Here is a 10,266-nt window from a genome sequence, read left to right as displayed (position 1 = left end):
TGATGGAGACTGAGGAAGGACCTTTGTGTTTGATCTGGAACGTTCTGGTTCAGGTTCTTGTTACTAATTAACCACATCTGCCTTGATTTAGGTTCATTTCCTACCTAATTTTAATTAACATGAAGTTCAATTTCTGTCTTGTCTCATTTTTTTCCTTATTTTAATCCATATGTTAGTTTCTGTCATCACTCCTGCATGTTGGGTTCTTCAGCTTCAGGTCCAGACGACTACAGCAGCATCACGCTTCAATAGATAGAATACTTAACATTTTAACACCTGAGGCGTCGACAGTGACGCTTAAACACAAAAGCCTGAGTCGCTTAACAGTTGAAAACTTACAGTAAATCAAAGAACATAAACACTGGAGCTCCGGTGGTAAAGGGTTAAACATTTACGTTCTGCTGGTCACAAAATATTGGCATGTCATTTTTAAAATCCATCCATTTACTAAACCGTTTATCCCTTTGGGGTCATGTGGGTGCCAGAGTCTAACCTGGTCACTGCTGGTGAAGGCAGGACACACCCTGGACAGGTCACCAGGCTGTTGCAGGACCACAATCACACACCCATTCACAACATGGGACAATTTAGAGCAGGGGTGTCAAACAATACACGCAGATAATGCCAAAACATATAGAATGATGCTTAAATATTAGCTTAACTCCAAATTAGCCCAAAAAACCTTAGTAGATGCCAAATTAGACCAAAAAAAAGCTAACACACTGTAAAACACTAGCTAAACTCCAAAATAGCCTAAAATTTCTCAATAAAAGCAAAATTTGTCAAAATTGTTAGCCTGCTGCTGTAAAGCAGGGGCCAGAATTTAAAACACCCCTTAGGTCACAGATCGAACTGGATAAACATTTATTGAACACACTAAAACTAAATGTTTAAAACTTTAAAAACCGTAGCTTTTTAACATAACTATAAACAAAAAAAGGCAGGAATATTATTCCAGAATAAATTAACCTAAACCTTAAAGAAGTTTTACTACTTTACTCTACGTGAAAATATATTTTGTCAAAATTATACAAGTTACAAATAAGCGTAACATAACATTAATAACAATAAAATAAAATGATCTGGAGGGCCGGATCCGGATTTAGAGTGACAATTTAACCTATGAAGCATGTTTTTGGATGGAGGGAGGAAGCTGGAGTCCCTGGAGAAAACCCACACATGCACGGGGAGAACATGCAAACTCCACACAGAAAGGTCCCTCATCAGTGATTCTGTTTCTGATCCTTCATCCGGGATTTGATCCGTAGATCTTCTTGCTGTGAGGCAAGAGTGTTAACCACTGCACCATTGTGCAGCTTAATTAAAAAAGAAAAAAAAAATCTCTAAGTTCTATTACACAGTTGTGATTTTTGGTTGTATGTCTTTTGGTTACATTCTAATGCGGCTCAACATCACGAAAAAACAGAAGAAAAGAAAAACGTCAACAGGAACGCCGCTTTAATGCATTCACTCTCCAACACGTTTCCACTTTTCTCAGGTACATGCCTCTTACAAAACAGGATAGCTTGTTTTCTCCTTAAGGACAGCATCTGCAATGACGCAGGAGGAGCTGCTGCTGCTGCACGGTCCGAGTCCGTCGTCATGGCAACGCCAGCTCGTCGGGGAGAATTTAGATGATTGTGTGCTCCAGTTTTTTTTTTTTTTTGGAAAGTGTGAATACATCATGTTCATACATATAATCTGGAATTGAGACATTCCTAACGATATTGACACGAGGATCAGAAGTCTTAATTACAGAATAGCAATAACAAGAATGGATACGGTCTAAAACCTACAGTCATGTCCTCTTCTCACCTTAAAAACCAGCAACAAAAAACACCGAGTTATATTTATGTGTCTGTTTGTGTCAGGCAACATTTACAATGATTACTTTACAACCTTTAGCTCCGCCCACTGACGATAAACTGTTCCTTTAGGGGGTGCCGGAGTGACAAACAGTCAGGGAAGGGGAGGTGACCCTTATCCCAGAGAGGGTCCCAGACCTGCAGGGTTCAGGGTCACGTGAGGGGCGGGGACTTTACTGACCCCCCAGGGGAGGAGTGTGCAGCATCTCCTGCTGCTCGCCATCGCCCGCCCCATGCTGCTGACCTCCAGAGAGCTGCCCGGTCTTTGTTGCCCCCGCCCCGGGTCCTTACATGAGCAGGAGCTGACCCAGCACCATCCTGAAGTGCTGTGTGCACCCCGCCAGCTCCCGCACCCGCTCCGTCATGTCCCGGGCCGCCCCGGGCGCCGGGTACTGCAGCGCCGCCGTCTTGGTGCTGATCACAATGTCTTTGAGTTTCTCACAGAGGGTGTTGCTGCTCTGGGCCACCCGGGACCTCACCTCGGGGCACCGGGCCTGCCGCGACAGCGTGTCCCCGATGAAGACCAGCTTGTGGGCGCTGAGGATGACGAACTTGCTGTGAGCGACGAAGATCTTGGGCGGCTGGTTGGAGTTGACGGCGGTGAAGAAGGCATCGATGGCGTTGGTTACCGTGGTGATGTTGTGCTCACACTGCTCCTGGTAGAAGAGGAGGAGCTGCCGGTCGCCATGGCAAAGCTTGGAGGAGGACGAGTCTCCAGCACTACTCTTGGCAAGCGAGTTGGCCAGAGAATGGTGAGGGGGCGGGACCCAGCCCGTCATGTCGTTGTTAATTGGCTGACAGACTTCCTGTTCGAGTTGTTCAAACTTCTTAATCTTGAAGAAAAAAAGAGATATGATGTTAAAACGAGAGGATATTCCTCAGAAACAAGGAAGGCTGTTTTTCTAAACTCTAGGAGAATTCCTCACATGTTCTGGATGTAGTTCTGAGTGCAAAAAGAAATAATCTAGGTTTTAGGTGAAGCCTAAGAGCAGCCAGGTTAACAATTTTAGTCTGTAATGATGAACTACTGACCTCTAATGAGCGGAAGAGTGCAACCTAATGACTGTAAAGAGCTCTAAGGACTGATTTTTAAAGCTTGCCGTTCACCAGAAGTTCATGAAAGTGTGTAAATACTACACTTATGAGGGAGAATATGATGATGTGTTGTTGAAGTCAACTCCCGGGGGCCGGTTCATTTTATTTTACTGTTATTAACGGCCGATGTTATCTTGCACTTTTTTCAAACTTGTATAATTTTGACAAAAATTTTTATGGAGAGTAAAATATAGAAAGTTATTTAAGGTTTAAGTTGATTTATTCTGGAAAAATATTCCTGCCTTTAATTATTCATAATTATGTAAAAAAAAAATACAGTTCTAAAAATTGTCATTCTACTAGCTTCTTGAATTATTTTCGCATTTACTAAGATTTTTTAGGCCATTTTGAAGTCTAGCAAAAATTTTTAGCCATATGCTAGCTGTTTTGGCTAATTCAGGTTTTTTTTCAGTTTTTTATGCTTTTTTGGAGTTTAGCTATTTTTTCAGCTACATGCTAGCTGTTTTGGCTAACCTTCAGTTTTTCGTTTTTTTTAGGTTAATTACACTTTTAGCTTATGTATTTTAGCTGGCTATCAGCTTCAGCGTTTTCAGCTATAGGCTTCAGCATCTTCAATGGCCAAATTCAGCTTACTTTTTTTTGGCTAATTTGGCATTTAGCTAATATTTTAGCTGTCTATTAGCTTCAGTGATTTCAGCTATCAACTTCAGCTTTTGTAGCTATCAATTTCAGCATCTTTAACAGCCAAATTCAGCTTACAGTATTCACACTAGTATTATCACAGGTAATGCTATATATCTAGTTCCTAATCATGTTAAAGTCATGGATTTAAAGTTTTTAAAATGTAGTTTTAGAGTGTTCTATAAATGTTTATCCAGTTCTGCTCGTGACCTAAGGTGTGTTCTGGATTTTGGCCCCTTGATTGAGTTTGACACCCCTGATGTAGAGATTATAGTAGGACGATGAGCTTCTAAAGGGCTAATTTGTATTTCCTCATGTAAGGCGTGTTTAGGTTTTTGGTTCTATGATAACCCTGATGGGAGCTCAGTCTGCAGCTCTCCCTGTGAACAGCTGACTGCATGCTGCAGCTTTGATCAGTGATGCAGTCTCATGTGGAACTACATCCAGAATAACGAGACGAGCGACACTGATGAGCCCCTCAGAGGCGGAGCAGAGGGACCGCCTACCTGCTGCTGCTCCAGATGGGATTTGTTGTTTCTGATGATGTTGTCTTTTTCCAGCAGCTGTCTTTGGTTCTTCTCAAACTCCTCCTTTCCCTTTGAGACCAACAAAGACTTGTTAAACAACATGACCTGAACACACCTCCACAATTCATATAAAATCAGTCTGTAAGCTTCTGTCTCCCTCTAGTGATCAGAGTGTGGAACTACAAGCCTTTTAGTTCATTTTGAGCATTGACTGTATAAGAGAATTGGACTGAGCGGGTGTGACGTCATCCATGGAAAATAACATACTTCTGGTTCCAGGGAGATTAAGTAAATGCAGACGCCATTTTTCCGTGATACGGGCGTCGTCATTTGGACCCAGATGACAGTGATTGGTCCGATTTGGTCTGAGTCACCCTTTTAGAGGAACTACTGTCGCCAATCAGGAGTGAGCTTGTTGGAAGGCCACACCCCTTCCACTGGAAGTGGCTTGGGAGAATCTGTCAATCATTCAATTTGGGACCAGCACAGGCTTTTACTGATCCATCTGATTGGTCAGTTTATAACTTGAATAACTTGTGATTAAAAAAAAAAAAAAAATTGACAAGCAAGAAGATGTTAAAAAAACATCAGATGGTTATGCTGACAAATACTGTTTGTTTCTCTATTGAAGTCTATTGGATTTTGGCTTCTTGGAGCCAACAGGCACTTCCTGTTTGGAATGCGAGTGTTATGGTTCGGTGTTATTTTACTTTCTTGGTTTTGTTGTTTTGTACTTATGTTCTTCTTTCTGCTTGTGCTTCTACAGGGTGGCGTGGGGCAGGAGGCGTGGCTTTCTCTACCTGGTGACCTTGCACACCTGCTTCCCATCTTTAATTTCTGCACCTATAAAAGCCTCTCCCTGGCTCCTCCAACCTGCCAGGTTATTTCCTTCAGTTCGGCCTCTTCCTGGTTCCAAGGAAAGCTTTCGTTGGCCTCGCTCCCTGCCTCTGCTGCCAGTCTGCTTCCCTTCGTTATTTTTGTCACTGTGAGGCTAATAAACCTTCACTGCTTATTCATCACATCTGACTCTGCTCTGGGATCTGTCTACTCACCATGACAGCAAGGGGTCACTCAGTCCAGTTCTCATATACAGTCAATAGGTTTATTTCATCTTATGAAAAAAACATGAATTCTTTCATCTGATAAGCTCAGAACTCTTTTTTTCTTCACAAAAATGTGGTTTTGCAGACAAAGAAAGGAAAACAGATAACTAAAAAGCATTAAATTAGGGAAAACAAAAACAGCACGCCCCACTTAGTTTTAAATTGTTTTCTCATTATAACGAGATCCAATATCTGGTTATAATGAGAAAACACATTTCATTTTCTCGTTATAACCAGATAATGAAGAACCTCTCTCTCTTTCCTGTGCTAAGAGGCTGAGACTTGCCGGATTTAACTCTATTTTATGGTTATCAACAAAACAGTAGAAGAAAACACTCCCCCAAAGTTGTTTTTTAGTCTTTTTTTAATTTATTAATTGACCCACGCCAGGAGTGTCAAACTCAATTGCACAGACAGGCCAAAATCCAAAACACACCGAATAGGATAAAAATTTATTGAACACACTAAAACAAAAATTTTAAAACCTTAAAAATGTAACTTTTTAGCATAAATATGGATAATAAAAAGGCAGGAATATTATTCCGGAATAAACGTAAACCCCACCCTTTATTTCCCCGAACAAACAGGTTGAATGACAGAACTCAGGGCTGCAGAGCGTTTCTGCATTGTGCGTTCACTGAGCTCTGGACATCAGCAGCAAAACAAAGCAGATTATCAGAGAAAATGTCAAACACCAGAACTGATCAATATATAATTTATTGATCTATTAGTGTCAACATTTTTTCTAGAAAACTGCTTTGTTTTGCTGCGGATTGTATAAAAATTACAAAAGCATAATAAAGGGCTGAGTTGGGCTAAGTGGCTGTTTGGGTTTGCTCATGTCTGGAGATCAGTGAACGCATCATGCAGAGACACTCCCAGGGCTCTTACAATCAACATGTTTTTTCTGGGATTTTAGGGAAATTGAGGGAGGGGGCTGAAGAACGAGATGGAACTTAGACGTTTCAGGAGCATAGATCCATTAATAAATCAAATACACTGTTGTGGAGTGTTTACCTAAACTGTCATTGATGAAGGACACTTCATTATTTGTTCTACATTATCTTGTTTTAATGAGAAAACAAAAATTGTTTTCTCGTTACAAGATAGTTGATCTCGTTATAACGAGAAAACGATAAAAAAAGCATAATACAGGCTATTTTCAGCTTTCCTTATGAAATAAAGATAAATGGTCAACAAAAATGCATTATATGAATCATTTAAGGTGATTTAATAAACACATTTTCTTTCATAAACCCTTTGAAATGATCCTCTATCTTTGATAAAACCTTATTCTTTACGGGTTGAAACGGAAACTTTTTTAAACACAAAGCTGACTATGTTTTGAGGAAATTGTCCTGAAACATCATTTCTTCATTTTCATCGCTATGAAAAGAAAAGAAGCTTTCTTTGATGGAACTATTGATTCATTTTTTTCTGCTCCAGCTCCAGGCTGCTGCTTACAAGCTGTGATAAGATTTTACCAACATTAAATTCAAAATGTTAAACGTGAATGAGTATGCGTGTGTTGGCATGTGTGTGTGTTTTCAGGTGTGTACCTGCAGGTGTACGTAGTCGTAGTCCTCCATCCAGCCCTCCTCGGTGCTCTCGTATGGCCGCTCCACGCCCGCCTCTTCCTCTGCAGATGTGAACTTTGGCGGAGAGGGGAGGGGCCGTGACTGAATGTGGACTTTCTCCCCCCCCTGGTAACTTCCACTTCCCGATCCGGTCATGTGACTGCTGATCTCCCCTGGGATTGGAGGCAGGGGCAGCTGCTGCTGCTGCCGGTTGGTCCTTTTAAAAAGCAGCGACGCGTTTCCGTGCAGAAAAGAGGCAAGCTGCTTGGCGTCGTCGGGAATGCCTCTCGCCGTCATGATGAGTCGATCGAGGTCGTCCCCACCTGGGGGTGGTGTCGAGAGCGCGGCGTGTGACCAGAAGATGGCGTCCAGGCTCTGACTGTGCCTGACCAGACTCTGGAAGACTTCCTCCATCTTCCCCACCTGGCGGCTCAGTTTGGTCTGCAGGGAGCGATCCGTGGCCTGGGCCGAGTTCGCCACCGCGCCGCGAGCAAACTCCAGGAAGTCTCGCACGGTGATGCGCACACGGTCAGCGGCCTGATGGATGGCGGGAAGGTTCCCCTCCAGGTGAGCCGAACTTCTCCAGTTTCCTGTGATGAAGGACATCATGAGGGACACGCTGGACTCCACGGCTTGCTGCAGACGGGACAGCCGCTCCATGGCCTGGTCCAGGTCCAGGATGAGAGGCTTCCCTGGAGCCGAGGAGTCCCGGACAGGGACCACGTCCAGGGAGGACGACGAGTGGTTGCTGCGGGTGCTGCCGGTGCTGGAGGCGGACAGGCGCTTGAAAGACACGCTCTGATCGTCCCCGCTGGACTGGGGGTCGCGGACAACCTGCAACAGGAGCGAGGTCGAAGGTCAGACCTGATGAAGAGGCTTAGTCTAATAAAACTCTGGATGTATTAAAACAACACAAGTTATACTTCATTTACTAACTGGATTGTGCTTGAAAATAATGATTTCACAAATTAGTCCACTAATCGCCGAGTAATGGACTGTTAAAATAGTGGATTAGTCGTTACTTTTTATTGTATGGAGTCAGAGTGTAGTAAAGTTGTAAGTTATAATGGCATTCTGCTAGCTCTTTGGACTATTTTGGCAATTATTAAGGTTTTTAATCAGATGCCTTAGTAAAAGCCTGTGCTGGTCCCAAATCGAATGATTGACATATTCCCCCAAAGCCACTTCCAGTGGAAGGGGTGTGGCCTTCCAACAAGCTCACTCCTGATTGGCGACAGTAGTTCCTCTAAAAAGGTGACTCAGACATAATCGGACCAATCACTGTCATCTGGGTCCAAATGACGAAACCCGTATCACAGAAAAATGGCGTCTGGATTTACTTAATCTCCCTGGAACCAGAAGTAAATTATTTTCCATGGATGATGTCACGCATTAAAACATTAAAAGAAAATGTATTTTTTTTTTTATTTTGACTGAAGTTCCTTTCAAAATAAAAGCCACCCTGTCACACATGATCATCTCGATGCAGCAAAAGTTGTAGTAGTAAGTGCAATGTCAGCAGTGATTAAATAAAAATAGATCATTTCACTGTTTTTGGTGCATCTCTGCCAGAAATATGAATGTAACAAACCGAAATGAAATCCAAGCTAATTAGGTGACCTCTGACATATTTTTGAACAAATTTGTAATTAATTATTTTCTACAAAAATAGAAAATTTGCTTACTAAGCCCATGCACCATTGATTTTATGTAGTACAGAACTGGACATACAAAACTGTGTCAAAATGTTGTAGTCCGACTTGTGACCCTTGTTAATGAGTTAAAGTTTGAGTTAGTTTACTTCTTCCCCGTTTCCTACTTTCTCCCTTCTTACTTTATAGTTACTTTTTAACATTTAGAAACCCTTTTTTTTCTTTAATAAAAGAGCCACCAGAGCTGCAGGTTACAGACCGCTGGTCAGGGTGAACACTCCATTCTGATTGGCTGCAGGGTGTCCATTAAAAAGGGATCCTGGACACCTAAAAAAACGTTCTATGTTACTGAGCTGGCCTGAACGACAGTAGAACAACAGAACGGTTTATGTATACGCAGAGTCGATACGTGTTGATAAATAATTTAATAATTAGTTAATGAAAAAATGTTTTCTTTTTTTACACATTTAATAATCACAGTTAATTTTGGATATTTCTTCAATAAAAGCGATCTAGGAAACCAGTTGAGGAGATTGTTTCTTTGAAAAAAACTTACTTCATCATCTGGAGAAAATCAAGCAGAAAAGGGAGTTTCCCTGAAATGATCACTTATCATGACATTTAGCATGTGTACCACTTTCCTTCACTAGTTAGTCCTCACACACCAACCACAGCAGAGCGGGCTGCAGTTCTGTAGCCGTTACCATGACATACCGCCTATCAAAGGCCGAATCCAGATTCTTCCTCTACAGTTAGCCCTCCAGTTGAAGAGTTATGGATAAATAGTGTCTTTTAATTTGAACCTTACTTCCACTCGATGACATCATCAATAGTCGCCGGTCAGCTACGTGCTAGACATAACATTGGTTTTATAAAGAAAAAAGTCATTATTTACATTTAAATGTAAACTTCTGGGCTTCAGAGCGCACCCATGTGAAGAACCTCTGGGGATCAGTGCGACGCGGCTCGCCCTAATGGTGGAGGGACACAGAATTCAAAGTCTTTTCACCCTACCCTTTCAGCTGGAGGGGTAGGGAGAAGTCGGATTCGTCCTACAGTCCAATTTTTGCAAAAAAAAAGAAAAGAAAAAAAAAGATTTAAACGTTAAAATTAGAAAATTGAAGAACTAATAATTGATTGGATATTTTTGTCTTTCATAAGGGATCATAGTACCAGTGGGATAATGCCCTTGGAGGTCTTCCGCTTTGCGCTGGATGCTTCATGCCCCCACCTTGTCCCTTCATTTCTTATAACGCACGTCTCGTTGGGCTTTATCCCTTAAACTTTCTTCATTTACTAATGACGATTACGTAACACAGATTATTCTAGCTGAACACACAAAGACTGGGAGTAAATTTGTGCTGTGAATTCGAGTTTGAGGAGAAAACCAATGCAGGAGAGCTTTAAATCAATGTCACTGAAAAACTAAAGGTCCCATTGCTGTTATTACTTTATGACAGAAGATTTTCTGGTTTCAGTGCTGCCTTTAGGGGGCGCCCTCTGCTTTAAGGTTAGTTTGAAATGTCAGAATTAGCCCCTCCCCCACCTGAAGAGTCCTACCTGTGGTGGGACATCATAGATGTACTGGTCCCCCCTCTCCCCTCCCCGCTCCTCTCGTTCTCGCGGGAAGTCGTAGACGTCCTGGATAGTGTGACTTCCGGAGCGCAGGGCGCTCGGGATGTCATAGATGTCCTGGGGGGGCTGGCTCGCCGCGGCCCTGTCTCTGTGAAGATGCTTGTCGGTCAGAATAGGGGGCGGGACATCATACACGTCCTCCGGGATGGGGGGCTCGTCGTCGTCGCTGA

At 42.5% G+C, this 10,266-nt stretch overlaps 1 protein-coding gene across 1 annotated transcript in view; it reads right to left on the bottom strand.

Annotated features, from left to right (window-relative positions):
* Nucleotides 1-1,441: 1,441 nt before the first annotated feature.
* Nucleotides 1,442-10,266, bottom strand: part of bcar1 (BCAR1 scaffold protein, Cas family member) — a gene marked incomplete in the record, with an annotated part of 39,009 nt that continues 30,184 nt past the window's right edge. Inside the window, 4 exon segments of the mRNA XM_024281066.2 lie at nucleotides 1,442-2,698; nucleotides 4,109-4,198; nucleotides 6,792-7,643; nucleotides 10,022-10,266. Of these exon segments, the coding sequence (XP_024136834.1) occupies nucleotides 2,153-2,698; nucleotides 4,109-4,198; nucleotides 6,792-7,643; nucleotides 10,022-10,266 (1,733 nt within the window).

The sequence above is a fragment of the Oryzias melastigma genome, linkage group LG6 (genome assembly GCF_002922805.2).
Source record: "Oryzias melastigma strain HK-1 linkage group LG6, ASM292280v2, whole genome shotgun sequence".
Taxonomy (NCBI): domain Eukaryota; kingdom Metazoa; phylum Chordata; class Actinopteri; order Beloniformes; family Adrianichthyidae; genus Oryzias; species Oryzias melastigma.
This window is presented reverse-complemented; position numbering and strand designations above follow the sequence as displayed.